General features: G+C 41.3%; 2 protein-coding genes across 3 annotated transcripts in view; both read left to right on the forward strand.

The window, feature by feature from the left end:
• Positions 1-27994, forward strand: part of ferry3 (FERRY endosomal RAB5 effector complex subunit 3) — a 452554-nt gene that overhangs the window by 353096 nt on the left and 71464 nt on the right. The gene's annotated exons all lie outside the window — the stretch shown is intronic.
• cdh13 (cadherin 13, H-cadherin (heart)) overlaps positions 1-27994 on the forward strand; it is a 352261-nt gene that overhangs the window by 129575 nt on the left and 194692 nt on the right. Inside the window, exons 5-6 of one of the 2 annotated variants that reach the window (XM_072434742.1) lie at positions 11629-11634; positions 12660-12812. In XM_072434742.1, the coding sequence (XP_072290843.1) occupies positions 11629-11634; positions 12660-12812 (159 nt within the window). Of the gene's footprint in view, positions 1-11628; positions 11635-12659; positions 12813-27994 lie in introns of those variants that run through there. The other variant, XM_072434741.1, reaches the window with a different exon arrangement.

The raw sequence follows: 27994 nt of genomic DNA on the forward strand, positions 1-27994 counted from the left end.
GAAAGTGTTTTACCCCGTAATGACCCCACAGTGAATGTGAATCAGTTAACGTGCAGTATGTTAAAACAATAGTCCCTTTAACCTTGTGTAATGCTCACATTCATTAAAACATAAGCTTACATTTGATCTGGAATGGGCTTTACATCAAAGAGCAATCATTATCACAGTATGAAGGAACCTTGCATCTACTGCTGTGCTATGAATTCACCTTTTATCTGAAGTCACGAGATAATGTCAGGCAAATGGGAATGTGAACAAGAACAGCTGCTCAATATGAAGAATGGAAATGAAAAAAGTGCAGGCACATCTTCCCCGAGGCGCTACGCCAGATGATTTGCTTTTATGAATGTACAGTTTTATGGGTAATACAGTAGGCAAAAGAGAATGTAAAACTTGCCTTCACTCAAAAATACTGTGAAATATGTCACACATTCTTTTTATGTCCAGCAGAAGATTTGCTTTTGCTCCCCTAATCTGCAATTTCACCAAAAAATTAAATACTATGTACAAAATAAATACATAATTGGTGTATTTTTGTGGCATTATTTATATGGTTTAATTTGAGATATGTATATTTATATAACTGCTAGTACAAAGACTTTTGGGAGTCCCACCGTTGCCCTGAGAGACTGAGATAAAAGGAGGTACCACACTGAGCTGTGCATGTACTGTATAATTGTGCCTTGGGGGTCTTCTTCCAGCCGCACTGAGGTCTCTTTGCTCCGGTTAACATCTACCTATGAGCTGTGTCCCAGACTGACATACTGTGTGTCATTTCATTCCCCATGCTGCTGGATGAAGTAATGCACTTTACTTTTACACTTTTCAGAGATCATTTCATTCTGAGCTGTCCTTCCATGTTAGCACATTTTAGTATTAATAACCAAATTAAATCCAAATTCACACCTACAAGTTTGGGAAGTTAACTAGGCCTAAAACAGGGTCCCCCACACGCTACTTTTAGATTCAGCAAAGCCTGAAGATCTACCCATAGATTTACATTACTTTTTTTTCAAATAAATATCACTCACACAAAAACAACATTTTAATTAGACAATATTATGATAATTTATTGGTTGAAATGTGAAATAGCAATGTTTAGAATCATAGCATTTAAGCCTGCATGAAATAATGCTTGCTCCACAGATCGGCACTTCCGTTGTAATGACACTTTCGGTGGAGCGGGAACTTCGATTTTTTAAATGGAGAACACGGGAAAAGTCTCACCACTAAAATATGCTATAAAGTAGATTGATTTGTGTAAAAAAAAAACATATAAATTGCACTAGAGTATAAGTCTCATTTTTTTGGGGAAATATATTTGTTACGTTGAAATTTAACGTGTTGTGTTAGCACACGTACACTATGATGAATAGGTATACGTATGCTAACGCTAACACCTTCAGCTACATGACGCACAGACAGAACTGTGGTAAGTGTCTGGTATGTTAACGTAACATATTAACAGTTATTCAGATAACTATAGCATAAAGAACATGCTAACAAGTTTACCAAAGCATCAGTATTACCCCAAATCACTAAATCCATTGAATTCTTCTTCCTCTGTGTCACAGGTTTGTTCGTTGCTCAGTCGAAAAACTTGTACTCTGGTGATTTTTATCTACACCCAGTCCCCAAAGCAGTGGTAGAATATTTACAGTGAGCAAACGACGACAATCAATCAAAGTATGTACAGGATCCAATAACCTAGAGCAAAAACAGGGTCTCACAGCAGACAGTAGCTCTGCAGCTCTGTAGCTCTGCAGCTCTGCAGCTCTGCAGCTCTGTAGCTCTGTAGCTCTGTAGCTCTGTAGTGCAATGTGTTGCCAATAGCTCGTGTGGTGTGTCACTACAAAACAATGAGCTGTTCTAATACAAAGAGTTGATTTAAACAAAACAGGAGCCGGTTAGAGGCACATGTCACATGTCAGACAAATCAAAGACAATTCAAATTAAATCATAAGTCGAAGTAGTTGATGATAATGAGCCACATTCATCCAGACGAGATGCCAGCAGCCATAGCAACAGTGGGAAGAAGAACAAACATTACGATGAGCGGCGAAATGCTTGAATGTTGATAATCACCCACGGCTCAAAGTAATCAGACATATCATGAGCATTAACTCAAATGAGAGCCGCTCAGTCCATGGGTGCTTGTGAAATACGTATCCGGGGTTACATTGGCGCTCCATAAACACCAAGAGCGCTTCGGGCACGGCACTCTCGGGCCGTGAGAGAGCTGGGAAGGCACGCCGGGTGGGGAAATGACAGGGCAGTTAGCACCATCACACTCGGTGTCACTTCTAAACAACTCCCCAAACTCCGGAGGTAGAGGAAGTGCCAATTCTCCTTCTGTGTTGCTTAGAGCGTCGCTGCGGCGCTTTAGAGCCCTCTTGTGGTTGGCATATGAAATGCGGTCGCAAGTGTGAAAATTAATAAGTCTCTACGAAGTATAAGTTGCACGCCGGCCAAAACTATGTAAAAAAAAAGTGCGACTTATAGTCCGGAAAATATGGTAATTTTATTGTAGAATGACAAAAACGCCTAATGACAGCCTTTAAAACACAGAAAGAGAACAAAAAAATATTTTTTGATTGCATTTATTCTATTATCATTAATACAAGTCTCACTGTTGATTTGATGGTTAAAAAAATGTTTATGTTTTTGCCAACTTTACGTGTTGTCCTTCATCAGTTCAGTGATTTATACAATGAAATTAACAAAAACAAAGCAATGATGTTGATAGAATTATCATAGAAATATTGTATGTAAAAGCGCAGTATTCATACAGACACTTTCTACAGTTCACACTCTGTCTCAGATGTTGTACCTCACCTTGCATATTATAAGGCACTTTAGTGGGTCAGCTCTCCCCTGGGCCTCATGCTAATGTTTACCCCGTTGGGCCGATGCAGACAGAACGGCGGTCTCGTCAGCAGATTGGTTCACTCCAGTGGGATTTTCACATTCTTAGAAACAGCCGTGCCCATGTTCACATTCTAATGACAAATTGGACGATATCTTTATTTAATGTAGTATATGCCATCTATTTCTGTCGATTTCCCCCTCTCCGCTCGCCTCGCTCATCCAGGTATCATCCCATCTTTGCCATCATCCGCAGCCGTCTTTGCATGAGAAGACAGCCTAATGCACACTATTTCATCCAATAGGTGCTATACATTGGCAACTTGGCAAAATTGATTTTCCACCCGAATAGTTTTCTGCTTCTCATGCAACCTACCAATTCCATATGGCAGCCGTTCATTTCTCATGCGCTTTTCCTCCGCATGATACGCCGGGGTGTGGGAGGGCTGGGGATTGATTCACACAATTTTGAGAATGATTTATTGATTTCTGAGGCGAACAAGCATTGTACACAAGTAGAAGTAGTTTTAGAAATAATGTCATTTTCCAAGAGAATAAATAAATCTCACAAAATCAATTCATTAGAGTATATATTTTCACACTTTCTCTGCACAAGTTAAACAAATGCTGTACAGATGGACTCAAAAAGGGTGAAAAAATAAACTAAAATGCAGACCTTAAATAAATATATGATGTCATCTTTTTCATTCAAATAGTTTGAATTAAAGAATTATATGAAAAGCTTGGGTTTATTTATTTGGTAAATTACTGTAAAAGCAGCACTTGACAAATTAGACCACTGCTCGTTGTCTGAGACTATTAATAAAGTTTTAGTTACCCCAGCTTTAATAGATCATCTAAATTAACTGATTTACTTTGGATAGACATAACATAAATACACAAAAAAGGTGACATAGTATTGAAATATCATAAGAAGTCTACACTTAAGTAAGATAGTATTTCCTATAAAGTAGAGGTAAAGTATTTGCTGTGATAAAGAACAGTAAACATGGTTAACTGTCAGCCAGACCCCAGCCACAGGAGAGGGGTGAGAGACCCTTGTTGTTTATGTCACTTCTCCTGCTAGTTGTGAAATTGTTTTGATCCAGAGGTCTGGAGCCCGCCCTCCCCCTGGGACCTCATAAACAGGCTCCCAGGAGCAGCCCAGGCCCGTCATGAGCATTGAAATGCTTGAATGTTTCTCATACTCTCTGCCTCTTCACTCACTCTTGATAGGAGCCATTTTTCAAAGCACTCACAAATTGCACACAATAAATCAATCACACCACTGGTAGTTACAGATGTTTTTTCTCAATTTTCTTTTGAATCATTTTTGTGAGTATGAGTCACAGGTGGGTTTTTACACCTGTGCTGGGTTACAGGTGTAATGTAGACGCTGACATTCTAACTCTGAAGTCAAGTTTATTTATAAAGAAAAAGAAAATCTATTTTAAAACACTCAGAGCTGCCTAAGGTCCAGTACCTTGGCAATGCCGACAACAGTTAGTTATGTTTTGCGCTCTATATTTTTTCTTACATTTTTTTTTCAATATAATGACATTTTGTTTCCCAGAATCAGTTTATTTCCATTGCCATTGAAGTGAGTAGATTTAGTGACTGTAGGGTAAGCAACAGTCTGAGTCATTGTATCAGTATTCAACTTCAGCGCTCTATTCTCAAACAAATGCAATCGTAAAAGTCCATAATGATTTAAAAAAAAAACACTTTTAGCTTGATTTGAGTAAATATTGACTAGTTTTTAATGATTTGGAACATTTTAGTATTTTTAATATATTTTTTAAAGATTATTTTTTCTTCTGCTATTCTGCGTTTGGATGGTAATATTGGCAATAGATTTAATAACATCTTCTACATGTTACTCGTTCCAAAATCCAAATGCAGAAACAGCGACACAGGATATTGCTCACATATTTATTTTTCAGTTGTGTCACTTACACAGACAGTTCAATTTGCCACATTTCACAATTTCTTCCTGATGCGTATTTCTCCTTATTGATCTAATATTTGATAGTATATATTTGGTTACTGCAAATACCAAGGTTGAATTTCCAGGCTGTTGCCAAGTGTAAAATGAACCACCCATGAACTAACTTGACATACTGCTAAGGATTTCAGTTTTAGATGGCTTTAGTATAACATTATTCCAAAGTCATCTATATCTTACATAATTCTGTTGAAAATAAAACACTTTTCCCCCTGAATCCTTATTTGATCAAACTTCCAACACTCGGTATCAGCTTTGCATGTGCTTTCTGTGAGTGTTGTCGCAGTAAGTGAGCCAGTTGTAGTTTGCACTGTGACGTGCGATAGCAGGGAGCCCGGGGCCCCTAGTCATTTAGTCTAATTGATTCTCCTAATTGTGTGAGGAGCACCAGAATGTTGTTGTGCCTTGCTTAGCTTGTCTGTCTCCCAGCATGTTCGTCATAGCTGTTTGTGTGGAACTTAGCCGGCAGTAACATAGAACCGTCTGTCGCGGTTTCCAATTCCGGCTTGGACCTCAGGAAAGACTCCCCAGATGAGAGATACATTTAGATGAGGGTCCTGGACAGAAAAGTGATTAAAAAAGTAATTTGTTACGCTTTTTAAGAAGGATGTTGTTTATGTTTGACTTTTGCCCTTTTTTGTTTAAAGGCACATAGCCAAAGGCCTGATTAGAAACAATACCATTATGTTCATCTTTGGAACTACTCCATTTATTTCATGGTTTTCAGCCTCGCCGTCACAAATTTGTACGGTCTAAGTCAACCAATTCAACCAATAACAATAACGAAATATATTTGTCTTTCCGAGTACCACCAGATTTGTAAATCTTGGACCATGTGCTTTGCCTGACCCCATGTCAATCCCATCTCATTCCGTTCTTGTTTTTAGTTAGTTAGTTAGCCTTGTCCCCTCTTTCCAGGTGGAGTCCATAAAGTGCTACGTTGGTGTTATGGTCCGGGTTCGTTCTCAGGATGTCATAGGCACTGGAGGCGTCTACGCTTGAGCTCTTGCACCGTACTCTGACTTGTCCTCTTGTTTTCTTTTAGAGATCGTTATTAGAGATTTATGTTGGGCCAAATTATCAGACAGATGTTTCTGAGGCAACTGTTGTAGAAAGCATCAATTTTGGAAATGTGGTAGCCTTATTTTATATTAATACTGCTTTGCCGTCCAGATGAGTCCAAATCTGGTGAATGTGACACAGGACTGTGGCAGGCCTTGCTTACAATGGAACTACTTTCTACAATATCCCGGTTAGGTTGACAATCTTTGGGGGAAACTCCGTATGAATGCAATATCTTTTAAAGAGAGTCCTGGTAAACGCTATCAACCAATGCACTGAAGAAATGTTTGGGCTTAACACCCTCAATCCCCTTCTAAATTCAGATTGTTCGAAAGAGTGACGCACTAGTTTATCATTGTGTAATGAGGACAACCAATTTTTTTAAGATAATACAAATAACAGTTGTGCTTTATATTCCCAGCTTAAAGGCAAGTAGCACTACTAACAGGAATAGTTGCCGTAGAATTATCGGTAGTCGTAATAGCTAATTTTTGGACAAGATTTTAGCTTTTTTGTTAACTTTGCTTTGTGTGATTGGCTCCGGATTCCGCTCTTGGCACCAGAGACCTGCCTAACTAATCAGAGCTACTTAATTAGCAGCATTGTTTTAGTGTTGGCTGGTGGTGAGCACTCTGTTTGGACACTACGCATCCCACTGTGTCTTCCCGTGCCTGTTCCATTTGCCCTTTCTCTTCCATTAACAGGCTCAGAGTGGAAGCACAATCAGGACCCGCACTGGTAAAATCTGGACACACTTTTGGACACTGGTGCACACAGTAACAAAAGGACTGGCCGTGATCTCTCTCACGCCCACAGCACAGGCTTGTCCCCAGAGATGTGTTCACGGCCAGTGACTGTGAATCGCAGCTGGCTCTATGACCTTGGTGGGGATATGAGAAGCACCACTGAGGGAAGAGCCAACTTTCACAAAAACACACAATTTGGAAAGTCAACAGTTTTCTGTCCAAATCCACCAGAAGAATTTGATTGTGATGGCTGCAATGAAATTAACCTTTTTTCTTTCTTTTCTCCCCCAATTTTCCCTACTTGATTCTAAAATCTTATCTATGAAAATATAACTGACTATTCGTAATCAGTTTTGTATTTCAGTTTGATCAAAACTAGTTTTTTGTGGATGTTATTGTGTTACATTTTTATGACTTTTTATAAAGTAGGCATAAAAATAAATCATAACCTGTTTCTTGAAGAGGGAGTGGACTGAAGTGAATCTCTTTAAAGCTGACATGTAAAAAATAGATTTAGTTTTTACTGACTATTACATATTGTTTGGTGTCCATGGACTGTGCGACCCAAAAAGGTCGAAAGAAGGAGGAGATGTGAGCTAGAAATGATTTCAAAGGGTCCCCAGATGAGAGATTTTTCTTTTTAATGGATTCAATAGTCTTAAACAATGCTTGACAAAAAGTATTCCTTGTTGGCCTTCCAAAGTCATTTTGGGGGTTGGCTACTTTTTATGTCAGGAGTCGCGAATACCAAAGGTTGTTAATTCGGGGGGTTATGACTGAAAACAGCTGAGAACCACTGCTCTATTATAGGGAAAAAAGTTCCACTTTAGCTAATTGTACCAATAACTTTTCTGCGAAAACATAACACATTTTTTTGTCTTTCTCTCATATTTCACCTTCATTTATTATTAGCTATTCTTGACACTAACGGGATTGCTTAGCGCTGAGTAAAGTTGGGAGTGATACCTCCGACTACATATGCACAAAGGGGCTGATTTCTATAGCACTGTAGGTGTTTAGCTTTCCTCAGCATCAGCAGCACTGCACCTCCCTCTGCACCTCCCTATCACCAGCCTGGTGTCTTTCATGTTAGACTCTGCTGATAATGAGAGCTGATAGAAAGAGGTGAGAGTCTTCTGTCTTTCTTCCCATGTGCGCACGCAGGCACAGACACATGGGGTTCACCATCGCACATGTGCAAACGTCTGCGAACCCATAGAGACATCTAATCAGACTACAGTTCTTCTGACACTTCATTAGCTTGAGTTGTGAGGTTGCCGTCACACTCACTCACTCACTCACTCACACACACACTTCGCCATGTCCATGCAACTTTGATGCTGTGTGAGTGTCATTGGTAACTTGTCTCTGAAATCTCCCATGGTACAGTATATGATTGAAATGAAGTCTTGAAATGAGTGTGGTTTATAGTATTGTTAATATGCCAAGGTGTAGTAATTGTGACGATACTGGTCGTACCTGACAGTAAGGCAAGGCAAGGCAAGGCAAGTTTATTTGTAGAGCACATTTCATACACAAGGCAATTCAAAGTGCTTCACACAGCAGGAAAAATGCATTCAAATCACAAAGAAATTACAGAAACAGAAAAACAATAAAATTAACTAAATTAAAAATTATCAATCCAACTGATTTTCTAAACTAATAAAATCACAAACAAAAGAGAAGAGTGCAAAGAAAAAATCCTTTCAGTCATATGCGCAGCTAAACAAAACTGTTTTTAGTTTAGATTTGAACATTGTCAGAGTAGAAGCCTGTCTCACATCTTCAGGAAGACTGTTCCAGATTTTAGCTGCATAAAACTGAAACGCAGATTCCCCATGTTTTGTCCTGACTCTGGGCACCAGCAGGAGGCCGGTCCCTGAGGTCCTCAGAGTCCGAGATGGTTCATATGGCACTAACATATCCAAGATGTACTTTGGTGCTAGGCCATGGAGAGACTTGTACACAAGCAGAGCTGCTTTAAAGTCTATTCTCTGAGCCACAGGGAGCCAGTGCAGAGACCTGAGAACAGGACTAATGTGATCAGACTTCCTGGTTCTAGTCAGGACCCGAGCAGCAGCGTTCTGGATGTACTGCAGTTGTTTTACAGCTCGTTTGGAGAGGCCAGTGAGCAGGCCGTTACAGTAGTCTAATCTACTGGAGACAAACGCATGGATAAGTCTCTCTAAATCTGGTTTTGACACTGTATTTTGATTTTGGCAATGTTTTTTAGATGGTAAAAAGCTGCTGATGTTATTGATTTGACGTGGCTATTAAAGTTCAAGTCTGAGTCCATTATTACCCCCAGATTTCTAATTTGGTTTGTAGGTTTTAGAGCGAGACTCTGGAGGTGACCGCTAACACTTTCTCTTTGTTTCTGTGGGCCAAAAACGATTATTTCAGTCTTGTCCGAGTTCAGCTGGAGAAAGTTGTTTTGCATCCACACACTGATCTGTTGGATGCAGTGACAGAGTGAATCTACTGGTCCATATTCACCTGCCGACAGTGAAACATAGATCTGAGTGTCGTCTGCATAATTGTGATAGGACACATTTTCACTGCATATCAACTGACCTAACGGCAGCATGTAGAGGTTGAACAGAAGGGGACCCAGGACTGACCCTTGGGGCACTCCACAGGTCAGGGTCATGTGGTCTGAGACACAGCTACCAATTTCAACAAAGTACTTCCTGTCTTCCAGATAGGACCTTAACCAGTTTAGGGCAGTGCCAGTGATGCCCACCCAGTCCTCTAGTCTCTGTAAGAGGATCCCATGATCGACAGTGTCAAAAGCAGCACTCAGATCTAACAGAATTAAGACTGAGGCTTTGCCCGTGTCAGTGTTCAGGCGGATGTCATTTGTCACCTTGACAAGAGCAGTCTCAGTGCTGTGATGAGGTCTAAAACCTGACTGAAAAACATCAAATGAGTTGTTTATTAAGAGGAAATCTGTGAGCTGTTGGTAAACAACCTTTTCAAGGACTTTGCCCCAAAATGGCAGATTAGAGATGGGCCGGTAATGACTCAGTACTGCGGCATCAAGACTGCTCTTCTTTAGGAGAGGCTTTATGACCGCAGTTTTCAAAGACATTGGGAATGTTCCAGATTGAAGCGACATGTTAACTATGTGAGTGAATGGTGCTAACAAACTGTTCAGCACAGACTTTAGAAATTTGGTGGGTAACACATCAAGGCAGCATGTAGATGAACTCAGACTGGTGATGATCTCATGGACAGTTTTGTCAGTTACTGGTGCAAAGTGAGTTAGCTCTAAGTGTCTTGGTGGTTTTAGGGTAATTTTTTGCATTGTGGGATTTATAGCATTTTTAATGCCCTGAACTTTGTCATTAAAGAATAATGCAAACTCATTACACTTGGATGTGGAAATGAGTTCTAACGGCAGCTGAGCTGGAGGGTTTGTTAATCTGTTTACTGTGGCAAACAGGACACGCGAGTTGTTACTGCAGGTTCCAATTATTTCAGAAAAATATCTTTCCCTAGTTCTACATAAGATTAGGTTGTACATGTTCAGCTTTTCTTTGTAAATCTCTTTTTGAACCTGGAGCTTTGACTTGCGCCATTTCCGTTCGGCCCTGCGGCACTCCCTTTTCTGTGCCCTGACCGAATCATCATTTCTCCACGGCGCCTTCTGCTTATTTTTAACCATTTTAGCCTTTATAGGGGCGATGGTGTCCAGAACATTCAAAACACTAAATGTAACAGAGTTCAACAAATCATTTACATTAGAACATGAGACATTTTCAAAGTTTATCATTTCCATAAACAGTGCACCTGTGCCATCACTTATGTGTCTCCTCTGAACAACTGCAGGACCAACCGGAGGTTTGGGAGAAACAGACAGGTCAAAGAAGACACAGAAATGATCAGACAGAGCAACATCGATCACATTAACATTTGAAATATTTCCCCCCTTTGTAATTATGAGATCTAGAGTGTGTCCTTTGCTGTGGGTGGGGCCTCTCACATGCTGAGTAAGACTGAAGATTTCAAGGACAGCATCAAGCTCTTTAGCGTTTCTGTCACAAATATTATCAACATGCACATTGAAATCACCTGTAATGACCAAACCATCAAAGTCTGTGCATATGACTGAAAGCATCTCAGTAAAATCATCAATAAAACTTTGGCAGTGCTGGGGAGGCTTGTATAAAACAATGAAGAGAATGGATGTAGACTATCAAATGTACTGTACATCAACCATTGATGTGTATAATTCAAAGGGAATATATTATCAAACTGATGTAGGTTTAATTACATGTTTTCCTGTAACAGACACCACTGAATGTGCTTTTTTTCTTGAATCAGGTTCATATAATTTTTAAAATGTTTATTATTTTCTATTCAGCAAGGACAGTATACAAAAATACTTCTTTGTCCGGCTGCCAAGTTTAAACACATCTTCCCGACACTTTAGTCTCTGATTTTAATTAAAAGAACAAGTCAAAATTAAAAAGGAGGGATGAAAAAAGGGAGAATTGAGATACATCAAGCAAAGTGAGATACACATTACAGGTAATAATAGTCCTGAAGAAGGGAGTACCAAGCAGGAATCATTTTACAGAACTGGGCTCACAGCAAGTTGAGAGCTGGAGCTGTCTGTGGTGCTGAAGCCTCATCTCCCATGCTCTGTGAAGTGAGCAGTAGAAAGAGCGTCATTCTAGCTGCCATCCCCATGAAAGGGTCTCTCATTAAAGGTGACCTCACGCCATTGCTGTGATCGGGATCCAACATCTTTGACATGCAGGAGCACTTACAGTCAGAGAAAATGACACAAATTAAATGTCTACAACACAAAATGTATCAGCAGTATTTTTTTAAGTACTATTTTTTTTTAAATTATAAATGTATAATTGTTTTGTTTCTAATTCTGTTCTCTCTTTTTCTTTTCTATGCCTCTTGGACACCTGTGGATGTGGGTGTGTGATCCAGTCACACGTAAGTAGATGTTCCCAAAGGAGATGCATTAAACAACTTGTATTATACCTTTCTATTGTTCACAAATGATATAACCTATATGATTATGCTTTTGAGTTTGAGTGTCTTTAATTGAGTTTCATTGTCCGTTTACATGCAAACACTACTTTCTTTTCTGAGTTGGGCGAAAGTTTTTAATTTGTTGTTTCACGAACTTTCCTTGGCATTTTTTAAGAGGGGAGGACAGAATTAAAGAAAAAATATATATATATTTTCACGTTATCAAATCACATCTCTACCATCTAGAAGTGAATTTAAAAATATTCAAATTTCATTCTAAATACATTTCTTGGATTCTTAGAATATAGGCCCTACTACCACGTCGCTACATTATCTACATAATTATAGTTATCAATGCAAGAAATTGAAAATAACCCTTATTATACTGAACGGTGTACACAATTAATGCCTTCAAAAAAGATGGCTCCAGAAAAATGTCAATGATGTAAGATGATAGATGTACCACTGGTGTGCAGCCTGTTCACAATATTTTTGATTAAAAGTTGGCCGACTGCACAATAAAGTAGACTACAAAAAGTGATTGCCTTAACCCTAAGCCTGGTGAATGAATTAACTTCACCTTTAATGTGGAGTACTATGATGGCCTGTATTCATGTTGAACACCCTTACATCCATTGTAATTTGTTTTTAAAGTAAACATTCCTTCCATAGGTTTCAGAGATGGACCGCTGCCGTTTGTTTAGGTTTAGGAACAGTAAGGTTAAGCAAACGGTTAGGGTTTGGTTACGTTTAACAGAAAGATGGTTAAGGTTAAAACAAAATATAAAGATTTGTGTTTGGTTAAGTTTAGAAACAGTTAAGGTTATTGTGTTGTGCGGAACATATAGTAATTGTGTCAAAGTTTTAAATTAGAAGCCACCTAGCACCCTTATCTGAACGTGCACCATACAAATAAAGCTGTTTTTGGACCTGTTCACACATTACGCGGCAGTCTATCCAGAACTAACCGTCTACATTGTGCACAGGTTATTTCTATGGAGAGGTCAGGCAGCCACATCTTCCAGCTGACAGGCCCGGGAGCCGACCGCGATCCCAGAGGCCTCTTCACTATTGACATCCACACAGGAGACGTGTCAGTCAGCCGCTCGCTGGACCGAGAAGCCATCGACTCCTACCAGGTCAGAACAACACAGCCTTTGTGTACACCTGCCTATTAGTGTGTCCCTGAGTCCAAACAACACGTGCACTCTGACCACCGTGGATTCACTTGACTTAGAGCAGGCAAAGGATCACGAGCAATCAGAGAATGTGCAGAAATATGCATATACCAAGAACTACCTGATGCAAAATAACTAACATTTAACGTGCACAATTTTCTGGTGGGGGTTCGCCATCTGCTTGTCTCCATGGAGATGTAATTTTTCACATTGCAATGAAACTTCTATATTGAGCGTAGAGGTGTTTTCATTGCTCTTCCTTGGGGGGGAAAATGTGTATTTTTCAGTTTTTAACACAGGACATGAAACACACAGAGAGAGTGGAAAAAAACAAATTTGTGGGGAAAGGGGTTTGGATATGAAAAATAGTCAAAAAACTCAAACAGCATAAGGTAAGTGGAATGTATGCGTCACAGTTTATAAGAAGTGTGTGGTTTTGATATTTTGACTAATACATGTACATTTATTTCATATTGGCAATGTTTGTATTCCGTGTATTTTTATTTATGTTGTGGGCTGGAGTTGAACCCATGTGCACTACACCGCTACACCGCTACACCACCACTACACCGCTACACCACCACTACACCACTACACCACCACACCACCACTACACCACTACACCACTACACCACCATACCACTACACCACCACCACACCACTACAGCACTACACCACCATACCACTACACCACCACACCACCACATCACACCGCTACACCGCTACACTGCTACACCACCACTACACCACTACACCACCACACCACCACTACACCACTACACCACCATACCACTACACCACCACACCACCACTACACCACTACACCACCACACCACCATACCGCTACACCACCACACCACCACACCACCACTACACCGCTACACCACAACACCACTACACCACACCACCACTACACCACTACACCACCTACACCACTACACCACTACACCACCACACCACCACTACACCACCACTACACCACCTATACCACTACACCACCATACCACTACACCACCACACCACTACATCACACCACCACACCGCTACACCGCTACACCACTACACCACTACACCGCACCACCGCACCACCACACCACCACACCACTACACCACCACACCACCACACCACCTACACCACTACACCACCATACCACTACATCACACCGCCACACCGCTACACCACTACACCACACCACCACACCACTACACCACCACACCACTACACCACCTACACCACTACACTACACCACCACACCACTACACTACACCACACCACTACACCACCACACCACTACACCACCACACCACCACACCACCTACACCACTACACCACCATACCACTACATCACACCGCCACACCGCTACACCACACCACCACACCACTACACCACCACACCACTACACCACTACACCACCTACACCACCACACCACTACACTACACCACCACACCACTACACTACACCACACCACTACACCACCACACCACTACACTACACCACCACACCACTACACTACACCACACCACTACACCACCGCACCGCCACACCACCACACCATTACACCACTACACCACCGCACCACCACACCACTACACCACCACACCACCACACCACCACACCACTACACCACCTACACCACCACTACACTACACCACCACACCACTACACCACCTACACCACCACACCACCACACCACTACACCACTACACCACTACACCACTACACCACCACACCACTACACCACTACACCACCACACCACTACACCACCACACCACTACACCACCTACACCACCACTACACCACCACACCACTACACCACCTACACCACTACACCACCACACCACTACACCACCTACACCACCACTACACTACACCACCACACCACTACACCACCACACCACCACACCACTACACCACCACACCACCACACCACCACACCACTACACTACACCACCACACCACTACACTACACCACCACACCACCACACCACTACACCACCACACCACTACACCACCTACACCACTACACCACCACACCACTACACCACCTATACCACCACTACACTACACCACCACTACACTTCACCACCACACCACTACACCACCTACACCACCACTACACTACACCACCACACCACCTACACCACCACTACACTACACCACCACACCACCTATACCACCACACCACCTATACCACCACACCACTACACCACCACACCACTACACTACACCACCACACCACCACTACACCACCACTACACCACCTATACCACTACACCACCATACCACTACACCACCACACCACCACACCACTACATCACACCACCACACCGCTACACCGCTACACCACTACACCGCACCACCGCACCACCACACCACCACACCACTACACCACCACACCACCACACCACCTACACCACTACACCACCATACCACTACATCACACCGCCACACCGCTACACCACTACACCACACCACTACACCACCACACCACCTACACCACTACACTACACCACCACACCACTACACTACACCACCACACCACACCACTACACCACCACACCACTACACCACCACACCACTACACCACCACACCACAACACCACCACACCACCTACACCACTACACCACCATACCACTACATCACACCGCCACACCGCTACACCACACCACCACACCACTACACCACCACACCACTACACCACTACACCACCTACACCACCACTACACTACACCACCACACCACTACACTACACCACCACACCACTACTCTACACCACCACACTACACCACACCACTGCACCACACCACTGCACCACCGCACCGCCACACCACCACACCATTACACCACTACACCACCGCACCACCACACCACTACACCACCACACCACCACACCACCACACCACTACACCACCTACACCACCACTACACTACACCACCACACCACCACACCACCTACACCACCACACCACCACACCACTACACCACCTACACCACTACACCACTACACCACCACACCACTACACCACCTACACCACCACTACACTACACCACCACACCACTACACCACCACACCACTACACCACCACACCACCACACCACTACACCACCTACACCACCACTACACCACCACACTACACCACCACTACACTACACCACCACACCACTACACCACCACACCACCACACCACCACTACACTACACCACCACACCACTACACTACACCACCACACCACTACACCACCACACCACCTACACCACTACACCACCACACCACTACACCACCTACACCACCACCACTACACTACACCACCACTACACTACACCACCACACCACTACACCACCTACACCACCACTACACTACACCACCACACCACCACACCACCTACACCACCACTACACTACACCACCACACCACACCACTACACCACCACACCACTACACTACACCACCACACCACTACACTACACCACCACACCACCTATACCACCACACCACTACACCACCACACCACTACACTACACCACCACACCACCACACCACCACACCACTACACTACACCACCACTACACTACACCACCACACCACTACACTACACCACCACACCACTACACCACCACACCACTACACTACACCACCACACCACTACACTACACCACCTACACCACTGAGTATTTGTTTTCTACAAGTTCAAGTTTATTGTATTTAACATTGTCAATGCTCGATCTCGTCAGGCCTTGGAGGCCTCCAGTGTTTATGAACGCTGATGTAGGAATGAGACTTGCACTGGCCCGAACAATTAAACCAAATAACAATATAGACGTTTGTATTTCTTAACTTTAGGAAGGGCTTACTCGCTGCTAGTGCCTGGAGGGCTTCTCCATAACAAAACATTTCCACAAATATAAACAGCAAGTTGGAGGCTGTAAAAATCTTTAAGTGACTAGTGATTTGATTTTATCCTGTTTTCTGAAGCCAGACGAGAGCCGCGGCGGCGTTCAGCAGGATGCAAGCTGTTGATAAGCTAAGTGGGTTTAAGAAAACTCTGAGAAATAAGTCATTTGGTAAATAGCAGCAGATGTTCGGCGATAGGGAAGGAAAGTGCATACACAAATTCTCACCAAATTGTGTTATTTGCTTTTTCTTAGTATATGCCTGAGAGGGCAAACGACTGAATCAAGTTGTTTACATGCACCTCTGCACGTATGGCAGCGCCAGGTTTATCAAAACATAGAACTGGGAGTAAATGCCCCTTTAGAGTTATGTTTTATCAACTGTTAATTAACTGAAAAGAAGAGGAAAGTGGAGGAGCATTTGAAATTACTTTTTTGAAAAAGATATGTTATTATCTGTAAATAAAATGTACCTTAATTAAAAAGAAAACAAGGCAAGCTAGAAAAAAAAAAAAATCACTCAATGTTAATGTTAAGCAAATTATCAGCAGATCTCTAGATACAGGACTTTGCAAAATGAAACCTTAACGCACTTTAATCTCCCCAACATACTGTAAGTCTGCTGCTCCATGCCTATAAGACACAGATAACAGTAAATCCACCACACACTGTGCTTTTGTATCTTTAAAAAATACAGAGTTTTCTGCTCCGTCAGCAAAGGCACTGAATAAAACTATTAACTCACACACAAAAGCCCTTATCTAATTGTTTCTACTGGCACTTTATCATACACTAACACATTATTAAAACAACTTTGACTGCAACAAAAGTTTGCATAAGGTAAAACAATTCGTAATGTTTATATTGGGTGAATAAGTCAATATCTCGTGAAGCTACAGCGTTGACTTGAGGGGCTGATTTCAAACCCTGTACAAATCCCAGTGCAGAGATAAGTATGATTTATTAACAGCTATGATCACACTCCATTGGACGCCTGTACATTAGCTTCCTAAAACAAACCAAATCCACTTGAAATCCCTTATCTTGGTGTCAGGCGCTTGTTTGCTCAGTCTAAAAGCCTATTGAACCCACATCCTTCACAGATACGTCTCCTCACATTGTGTCTAGCCTCTTGCCTTATTCAGCGTATCACCGCTTCTGATTTAAATTGTGGTTAAGCTTGTAAAAGAACCAATCTGAAAAGTGCCTATCCAGCGCTTGCATTTAGTCTTTTAGAAGCTGACAGTAGACAAAAATGATGGAATGCGTGTCACCCCTCCTCAGAGGCTTATTTATAACAGAGCTTTATTTGTATCAGTCAGGAAACAATACCCCCATACAAGACCAATTTTTTATCTAAATATATTTGCCAAATAAAACTTACAAAACAGACACAGAAAAAAAAAGTTTCGGAACCCTTTGAGTGATGTGAAAAAGCTTCTAAATGATATCTTCACTGTTGAGATTTTATCAGATCCATTACTTGCACATTATCGCTTATAACCAATAAGGTTGTATCTTATAACCAATAAGGTTGTATCAAATCTGCTAAAGTGGTGTTGGGGTTGAGTTTTTCAAAGAGTAAATAAAAGAGCAAATAAAAAACTGTTTCTGAGCACCAAGCCTTGAATGCAAGACAGAATTGCATGCAAAAACATGCATGAATCAGTCCAAATACAACGCATGGTATGTTTTTGATGAGAGAAAACAATTCCAACCTCGTACATGCGCAGAAGGCTGTTTGTCCAGCCAGAGTAACAGCACAGCAACATAGCACCTGAGTATCGCTTTTATTTGTAATATTGGTTGGACAATCTATAAAAACAATGTCATACGCGTGTCCAAAGGGTGTAATTACACTACGCACTGCTCAGATTAGGTTGGAGGTTGGCTAATAATTTGCTATAAAAGTAGCTTACCATCAAGGGCCTTTCATTCCATTTATATTATTATAACAGGGAAAGGTCTGACTCATTGAAAAACTGGTTTGCAGCAGGTTGTTGTTACAATTCAGCAGTTCATTGATGATGTCCGAAGGTGTAGCCTTCAGCCAGGTGTTTGTCTTTTTAAAATAGACATCGGAGATGATTGTTCTCGGATTAAAGGAAACACATTCCAGAGTCTCATGTTCAGTAGATATTGAAAAAGGAGGCCAAAGTTGTTCCCGAAGGCTGGCACCGCGTGCAGCTGCTGTGAGCACGCTCTTTGGTTTTAGCACTAGAGGGCTGGAGACACATGGTTATTTTTTATCTGAAAAGCATAAAACCTGATTAGGTTTAATACATTACAATTAACAAGGCCATTAGAACTCATTTAGTATTTTCTGAATTGAACAGGAGCAGCTTCACATGTTGTAAAGGCAGAATCCAGGTCATTTTATTACAATGTGATATGTGTTTTCCCTAAAGACACTCTGCTCTCTCCTGATTCATTAGAAGTGGTTCCTGTGCCGCTCCTGGTCAAGTGGGTGGCACATGCCAGGCTCCATATGCAGGGTCGGGACAATTTCCTGCATGCCCTTCCCTCTCTCATCCCCATTTCATGCCACACTGTCCTGTCCAATAAAGCCTACAGGCCAAAAAAAGTATATGAAATGTTCACAATTATCATTTAATCATTATGAGTCTATATATAAAGTACATTACAGCATTGGTATATAAACTAATGGATGGTAACGATCAAATAATACAGTACATTCTATTGTTATTCTCAACAATAATGGCATCAGAAGCATCATGCCCTAACAGAATAAACCTATGAATCCTAAGTAGGCTATTATGGCCAGCAAACAAGACAAACAAACAAACAAACAAACAAACCTGGTAAAATGTAAATATTTGCTGGATGAAAAAACAGCAGGGCAACACGTTCACAAGGATTTAATGTCAAACATTATTTTCTTATTAGGCACAATTAGGGTGAAAATGAATGGTAATGAGATGGAAAATGGATTGGAGGGGGATGGGGGGTGTTGGGGAGAGCTTGGGTCAGACGGCAATGATAGGAACAGCCCTAATTGGTTTAGAACAGAGCCAAGATAGAACATGGAGTGATAAATAACAGCCTTGTTTACACAGGCGCAGGACGACCTCTGGTAAATCAGGTCAGACCAAGTCTTCTGAGCATGTCTTCTTTTCTGTTGCACACATTTGTTTCCGGAGTTTAAATTGTTGACTATAAATATCTGTTTGGTCAATATTGATCTCCTAAATCTAAAGTAACAGCAAATCCTCAGTACCATAATATTCTCATCTTAATACAGTTAAAATTATTATTGTAACGATGGAAGTAAAATAATCAAATCTAAACTATATTCATATTAATTCAGTTTTGTTGTTACAAAAGTGTGTTTCAAAATCCTGAAATGTATGTTTTTTTTTTCCTTTTATTATTCATACAATGAGAGATTTCAGTTGTTTTAAGGTTATGTAGGCATGAATGACAGTTTATTAAGCATAAATAAAGTGACAACGTGCATGTCCTCAAAGTAAGAGATGTAATAGATGTTAGTAGAAGACTAAAAAACATGTGTGGAAGAGTAAAGAAGACTTCCATGGCAATATATTTGACAGATGTTTCAAAACACATCAAGGTGGTCACGCTTGATTGGTGTTTAAACTGTACATATGTCAGAGTGGAGCTGGTGGTAGTGGAAAAAGTAGTATATTCTAACTTTGATGATAACTTTTTCCTTCTTTTAACCTTTGAATAAGGCTCAGAAACTGCACATGAAAGGTAATGGTGAAGTTTGGGATTGGCCTTTTCATGTTGTAGTACAGGACAGAAAGTGGAATCCCTCCTCTGTGCTGCTCGGTGACAGGCGATCTAACAGGCGCAGCTCCCTGTATTTTCACTGTCAGACCACAGCCCACATCCCATCTCAGAAAACACCATATGGCCCTATCTGAGTCCCACAACTGACAGCCGTTTAGACTTTTAGATTTTTTTTTAGAGAAGCATCAACTTTCATTTTGCAGAACCCTTCAAAATGGCTTTGTTGGCTTGTCACGCACATGAATATTTTTTCCAATATCTACCTATATTTGCTAAAGTTGATTCAGCCTCTGATCTTTCCTATTTAACGGTCTTAATACATTTGTCATGAGACTGCAAAATGAGACGTCTGCGTGCTGTCTGCATCTGTAAAATAGTGAAACGCTCTTAAATATAAAATTAACTAGTTTTGTTTTTCATGTTTTTATGACTGTAAAGATAATTTCCTGCACCTTTAAGACATGCACTTCACAAACTCCTGTAGCCCTGTCCTGACGTACAATGAATGCATTTAAGTGCAGTTTTCTTAGACTCAAAAAAAGGAGAATATTTCACAAAAGACCTGTCAGGGCAACTATTAATGTAGGTTTTAGCTTGTCTGGTTCAGCCCTCACAATGCTCTTGTCTAGTTTAATATGATATACCTTATGTATAGTGGAGTGTGTTAATGCAATGGAAAGGTGCAATAACTGCTGACATGCTCCAACCCAAGTACGTCTGACTGTGGATCCATATATTTCTTTGAAAAACTGCTGCTAATTTCTACTAATCCTTGCTTTACACAGCGTGCAGAACAAATATGCTATTTAAAGCATTTCAGCGCAGCTTCCCGCGGATATTAAAATCCTTAACCGTGCAAGCAGTAAGCGCTTGAGGCTTTTCTCGTTTTTGCAGACAACACACCATTTATTAATTTGGCGAGTTTGCAAGATTTAGTGTTGTAGCAGTGGCACATTGCACAAAGCTATTTGTTGTTTGTTAAACATGCATTACTGTCTCCTATATTGCCCTTTGACTTGCTTTTTGTTGTTTCTTCCGTTGAAGGAGCATTGGGTTAATGTGCAAACTTATTGAACAGAAAAGGTCGAGGGAAAATGTCCACGCAACAATGATTATATGAGATGCAGGTTTAATGACTGTACGAGTGCAATGGTAAAGAGCCTGGGTTGTTGTAAATTAGTACCTTAAACAAATTGATAATAGTCCAAGGGTCCAGACCTCAGCGCATCGTCGGCAGTTGTCGATCCCAGCACCATAAAATAATTACCCAGGTTAGTGTTGCTTATTTTCTGGTCAATTTATTCAATGTGTGAAAGAGTGAATGCACAAAACGGTAATATGTTTTACACAGTATATTATCCCACATCTGCATTCACATCAAAATTCATAAGAACGATTGCCTTTTTTTTTTTTTTTAAATTGTTTCGCTATTAGGGGTGGACAATATATACAATTTTAGATAATAACGTACATTTGAATATCAAGCAAAAGGTAATACGTAGTGAAAAAAACGTTATGTTGCAGTGTGAGATGGCATTTCTGAGCTTTTTCAATTCATTTTACATACATTGAAAGCAAAACCAATACGATTGTCAAGATGTTTTAACATTTTTTAGCGGTGAAATGTTTTACGACCACAAAATATCAAGCCACTCACTTTTGCCAATATATATGTCCCCACCCCTATTCACTAAATACATTGCCGAGAATACCTCTTTTCTTGCAGCTTCAGTAGATCCCTCTATGCAGCGTGGTGAAAAGCCTCATTTACAGTACAGACGTGGCTTTATGAAGGTTGCGGCCGTCGACAGGTGAAGACCGTTGTCCAAATCCCTCTCCTGTTTTCTGCTTGGCTGGACTGTAATTTCCTGGGCTTTGGAGAGCAGGATACGCTGGCCTGCACACTGGAAAACCGGCCCGATGTGCTCTTAGCCCCTGTATGTCGGCCAGAGATAAAGGACACACACCGTCAGCTCACACTGCCTCCAACATCTCCCACCAAACAAACCTACAATAATGGCTGCTACCTTTAAGAAATAGACCGGTAATATTTCTGCCGCACGGTCACACTCCATCGCTTTTCTCTGATTACCCCTCTGCTCTATAATTTGACAGTTTTCTGTAATACTAGTCAAGTTACGTGACCCCCTGTTGCATTTATAAAGTATAAAGACCAAACATAATATGTTGAACTTACAATACCATGAAGTATTGGAGTGTATATAACTGGGGTCATATTGGTGTGCTATTTTAGCTACTTTAACCCTTTTTAACGAGGAAAGTCTCATCGAGATTTCTCTTTTTCTTCCTCTGGAGGTGGCCTTTACCTTTTAATCAAGGTTCTGGAGTCCAAGTCTGATATTTTCCTGAAGTCTTCCGCCATTCTTTTACCAGTAATCCTTTTCCCTCCAGGTCAGGATCACTGGTTTTTCATTTCGAAGTTATGTGTTGAACCTGCTCTTCTCAAGTCCACACAAACTCTGCAGTCACTGTGCAGGCTTGGTGAAAAAAGAACCTGATTTAAGTTCCTGTGGCCTTTTGCTCAGCCTGGGCCATTAGAAGCAGCTAATTTGCCCTGTCCACCTCCTGCAGGGCCACATGGCACAGCCCTTAATGCACTGCATCTCCACTTTCAGCCGCAGATCCACTTTCAGCCGCGCTCACCAGAGAATGTCATTCTGGAAATAAGCTACAATGACCACAGAAGTCATGGAATGCGATAAAATGGGTCAGGGTACTTTACCTGGGGGAAGTGCAGAGTAATTACAGTAAGAAGAGACAAATGTGCTGCTATTTATACCATAAAGAACTGCTTTCAATGCGGACATGGACATTATTAAGCGCGTGACACTTTACATTATTTACATCATAATATGCCATTTATCAAAGTCATGATAGTATTTTTATTATCTTTGATTATTTCAAGAATATAAAATATAAAAAACAGCTTTATTCTTCAAAATATAAATATACTGCCATATGCAACCAACGAAGCGAACAAAAAACACCACTGACATCAGCAAAAACAGAGCTTAAATCTTCAGCTAACTGTGTCATGGAGGCCAGGCAGGAGGACACTGAATTGTAGCTCAAGAGTGCCGGCTTCCATCTTGTACAGCAATACACCAGAGAGAGCCTTTGTGTCTCTTCATGGTTTTCTGAATGTTTTTTTTTTTTATATATATATCGGAGCACACAACCAGCTGAATAAAAGACTCCTTTTAGCGACTGTATTTTCACCGTGCTCTCTCTGCTGACCTCGCATCTACCGCACCATCTCTGTCGGCTTCAGAAGGGCATCTATTTATATCTTTAATGACATTCTCCAAACTCCCTTACCTTCTTCCCTTTTGACGTAACGAGGAACTTTTCACTTATCGCTGATTTTTTTTACATATCACTGAATGCAGGCAGGAACGCTCAAGGCCGTCATATTTGTCCGTTAGCTACAAAGAGTCGTAGTAGTAGCAGTTTTGACGCATTGTGGATTCATCTTAATTTATTACAATCCAATAGACACCTTGTTGGGTAAGTCTTCAATTCAGCAGCATAATCATCGTAATTTCATCCGGTTTTGTGGGCTCATAAACAGCCAGCCTCCAAGACGTAGTTCTGTTTGGTTAATACAAAGCCAGATGCAACAGGTACGAGCACGGAAGTTCGATAAGCATCCCTTTGTCTACGGCGAGGAGTTGTTTTTTCATTGTACAGCGCGCAGAGGGTTGGAGAGGAAAGCAACTCATACCCCACTGTTTTCACACGTTGACGCTGCGAGGAAGGAGGCTGGTGGAATTTTAGGGAGCAGACGGGAAAGCTTTTCAACACGGCGGCGTGCACAGTGGGTGGGACTTGAAAGTCATTCTGCTTTTGAGCAATTTGTAAATGGCATAGCAACCTGCTTCCTGCTCAATGGGACACTCTTACGACGAGCATATGCCAGATTGCATACCTTTTAGACAAGCATGCGTTTAGAAAGATGCATCATTTGACTATGTTTTGGAGGTAATGTGTGGTAAAATACATTTCAGTAATATGACTATGCCATTATGAATGTGCCAATTGAAGCACGAGATAATGATACTATTCAGGGAGAGAAATGATAAGATAAGATAAGATATATTTTATTGTTCACACATGGGGAAATTTTGGTGTTACAACGCAGTAGATACAGAGGGAAGGACAGATAACTTATAGGAAGTTTCAAAAAAACACAAAAAAACTCTTATTAACAAAACTCTTCTCATATCTTAATACGGAATGGAGTAAAATAAATACTGAATTTTGCGCACGAAAAAGCGCACCGGATTCTTAAGCGCACCATCAGCTATCTGTGTACCATTTGTACTGGTCCATACATAAAGCGCACCGGACAATAAAGCGCATAAGATAAACAAAACAGAGTCAGTTGAGCTTTATGAAACGAGTTCAACTCATCCAAATCAACATTGTTCAACATCAAAACACACTCTGCTATCGCTAACAGACACGTTAGCATATCCAAATCAATTCTCAGTCAAGATCACTTGTAAACACGTAAAATACAAACACAGAACACACTCTGATATCGCTAAAAGACACGTTAGCGTATTCACAACAACTCCCAGTCTCGTTCAGTTGCAACGCGTAAAATACAACACAATACACTCACTTTTTCAGTTCATTCCTCGTCATCAAATCCTTCAAATGCGCCGAAGTACATCCCGCATAGCTATGACCAGACGTCCTGATTTACCTGGGACAGCCCCGATTGTTTACGTCCACGTTCCAATGGTCTCTAGGCAGCAGCCATCTTGGGCCATCACCGGTAGGTGTCTGCGTTGTGCCTGACTGAAAATGTTGTTTACGTTTTGACAAAGTGTCGCGTGTGCCGCATGCAGGTAGACTACTATTCCCAGAGTCCTTTGCAAATATGTTGTTGGGACTTACGGTTCCGGAGTACTGTAACTCTAGTCGCGCAGCGCGTCTCGTGTCGCAAATCTTCTTTATACACCGTGTACCACACAAAATATCTTCGTGGTCAGTAAGCACAACCAGAAATAAACCATATATTATGAGCACCGGACTATTAAGCGCACGGACGGCTTTTGAGGACGTTAAAGACTTTTACGTGCGCTTAATAGTGTGAAAAATACGGTAAATAAAATAAAATGATAAAGATAAAAATAAAATAAGAATAAATTAAGAAAAAAGTAAAGTAAAAATAGCTAGCATAAGACTAAATAATACTAATACTTTAATAGTAAGTAAAAACTCTTATTTACATCAGTTATATGCACATGAATATGGCATTAATTGCTTGTGAGTACGACAGTAATTGCACATGAATATGACGGTATTGCACATGGTTAAGTCAGTATTACACATGAATACACACACAAAATTAGATAAGTAAACAAAAAAAAGAGAGATTGTATTATCTTTGGGTGAATAAACAAACGTGCTTTTTTGTAATTTTACCAACTTACCTAAATTACACTATATTGCATTCTAACTGTCTCGGCAAGTTTCATTGTAATAATGCTTTTTCGTGTGTGTTTTTTTTTTATCCCGTTTTTTAGAAATTGCTTGAGTTTTGTGCAGGATGAGGTGAGTGCAGGGAGGAGTGCAGAACGGGCTGATAACACCCGAGCCACATGAGTGTTCCAACGGTCTCACTGGGATCTTAAAAAAGCACTGCGCTGCCTTTGAATTCCGCTCCCCGCCAAAGGGAGGACTACTTGAATGGCTCGGGAAGAGATGAATGCTGAGTGAATGTGAAATGAGGCGGCGGAAAGAAACAGAGAGGCTCCCATATCTGCATTAGTCTTTTCAGCACTGGCTTCTTCACTTTCCCCTTTCTTGTGCGAGGTTAAGGCGATGATCAGACCGCCACAATGAGCCCACGGCCACGTCAACTCGCACTTCACCTCACACCTTTCCATATGTTTCCTGCTGTAATCAATCCTGTCGGTCATGGATATAAAATGGCTTCTTCTGCTCCCCTTAAGAGCTGGTTCTTGGGAGATTAATGCAGGAATTTGATTATGGTTTTGTCGCTTTTGTCTGGTACAATTTTTAATATTCAGGAACTAAGGAGAGGCGTCACAAGCGATGTGTTTAATTGGTTATCTAAGTCCAGATGGAAAGACCTGAATTATGTCCAGGAAAACAAGATTAAAATTGGCAGTGTTGGATAAGTTACTTTGACAAAGTAATTAGTTACTAGTTACTTAAAAAAAGGAAAAGAGGAACTTGGTTATATTACTTTGGGATTACTTCTAAAATAAAAAAAATATGATCTATGTGTTGGTGGTTTGGACCTGGTTTAGTCCTGGGTCAGTTCTGGTTTAGACTGGTTTAGACCTGGTTTAGTCCTGGGTCAGTTCTGGTTTAGACTGGTTTAGACCTGGTTTAGTCCTGGGTCAGTTCTGGTTTAGACTGGTTTAGACCTGGTTTAGTCCTGGGTCAGATCTGGTTTAGACTGGTTTAGACCTGGTTTAGTCCTGGGTCAGTTCTGGTTTAGACTGGTTTAGACCTGGTTTAGTCCTGGGTCAGTTCTGGTTTTGACTGGTTTAGACCTGGTTTAGTCCTGGGTCAGTTCTGGTTTAGACTGGTTTAGACCTGGTTTAGTCCTGGGTCAGTTCTGGTTTGGACTGGTTTAGACCTGGTTTAGTCCTGGGTCAGTTCTGGTTTAGACTGGTTTAGACCTGGTTTAGTCCTGGGTCAGTTCTGGTTTAGACTGGTTTAGACCTGGTTTAGTCCTGGGTCAGATCTGGTTTAGACTGGTTTAGACCTGGTTTAGTCCTGGGTCAGTTCTGGTTTAGACTGGTTTAGACCTGGTTTAGTCCTGGGTCAGTTCTGGTTTTGACTGGTTTAGACCTGGTTTAGTCCTGGGTCAGTTCTGGTTTAGACTGGTTTAGACCTGGTTTAGTCCTGGGTCAGTTCTGGTTTAGACTGGTTTATACCGGGTTTAGTCCTGGGTCAGTTCTGGTTTAGACTGGTTTAGACCTGGTTTAGTCCTGGTTTAGACTGGTTTAGACCTGGTTTAGTCCTGGGTCAGTTCTGGTTTAGACTGGTTTAGACCGAGTTTAGTCCTGGGTCAGTTCTGGTTTAGACTGGTTTAGACCTGGTTTAGTCCTGGGTCAGTTCTGGTTTAGACTGGTTTAGACCTGGTTTAGTCCTGGGTCAGTTCTGGTTTAGACTTGTTTAGACTGGTTTGGACTGGTTTAGACCTGGGTCATTTCTGGTTTAGACTGGTTTAGACTGGTTTAGACCTGGTTTAGACTCAGTTTATCGTACAAACCTAATCTTTCCATGACACTGCTCCAGGTAGTTTGCAAATGTTTTTAAGTTTTTTGTTTTGTGTAAAATGTTTGTGAACAACAGTGAAATGAGTAACATCTCTTCACAAAATAGGCTGCTATAAGATCTTTGAGGTTACTTAACAGTGTAATTCAAGCCAGTGTTGCTTACATCGTGTGCGTCGGAGGTGTC

The sequence above is a fragment of the Eucyclogobius newberryi genome, unplaced genomic scaffold, assembly GCF_026437365.1.
Source record: "Eucyclogobius newberryi isolate DKJ021-1_F unplaced genomic scaffold, fEucNew1.0.hap1 SCAF_7, whole genome shotgun sequence".
NCBI classification, from domain to species: Eukaryota; Metazoa; Chordata; class Actinopteri; order Gobiiformes; family Gobiidae; genus Eucyclogobius; species Eucyclogobius newberryi.